Raw genomic sequence first — 246 nt, forward strand, 5'->3', positions numbered from 1 at the left:
CGATTATATTTTAGTCCATGCATTTCCACACTTTTCAAAAAGCCTTCTACTATACCATCGGCCTCCATACTAGTAGATGCTTTGGTCCAGTTTAAAAAACATTCATGTTGATTTATACTGTTTTCGTTTTTTGACTCAGATCTCTGACATATTACACAATACTTATTGCGAATCCCAATGAACAGTACTTTTTTCGTCCTATATCCAATTATTGTAGCCTGTGAATTGTTATTATTAAAATTTAAA

The 246-nt window shown here is 31.7% G+C and overlaps 1 protein-coding gene across 1 annotated transcript in view; it reads right to left on the reverse strand.

The window, feature by feature from the left end:
• The window catches only part of LOC100569021, a 3,694-nt gene extending 3,455 nt beyond the window's left edge, over positions 1 to 239 (reverse strand). Inside the window, exon 1 of the mRNA XM_029490202.1 lies at positions 1 to 239. Coding sequence (XP_029346062.1) covers positions 1 to 68 — 68 coding nt within the window. The 5' untranslated portion in view covers positions 69 to 239.
• Between the last annotated feature and the right edge of the window lie 7 nt (positions 240 to 246).

The sequence above is a fragment of the Acyrthosiphon pisum genome, chromosome A2, assembly GCF_005508785.2.
Source record: "Acyrthosiphon pisum isolate AL4f chromosome A2, pea_aphid_22Mar2018_4r6ur, whole genome shotgun sequence".
Taxonomy (NCBI): domain Eukaryota; kingdom Metazoa; phylum Arthropoda; class Insecta; order Hemiptera; family Aphididae; genus Acyrthosiphon; species Acyrthosiphon pisum.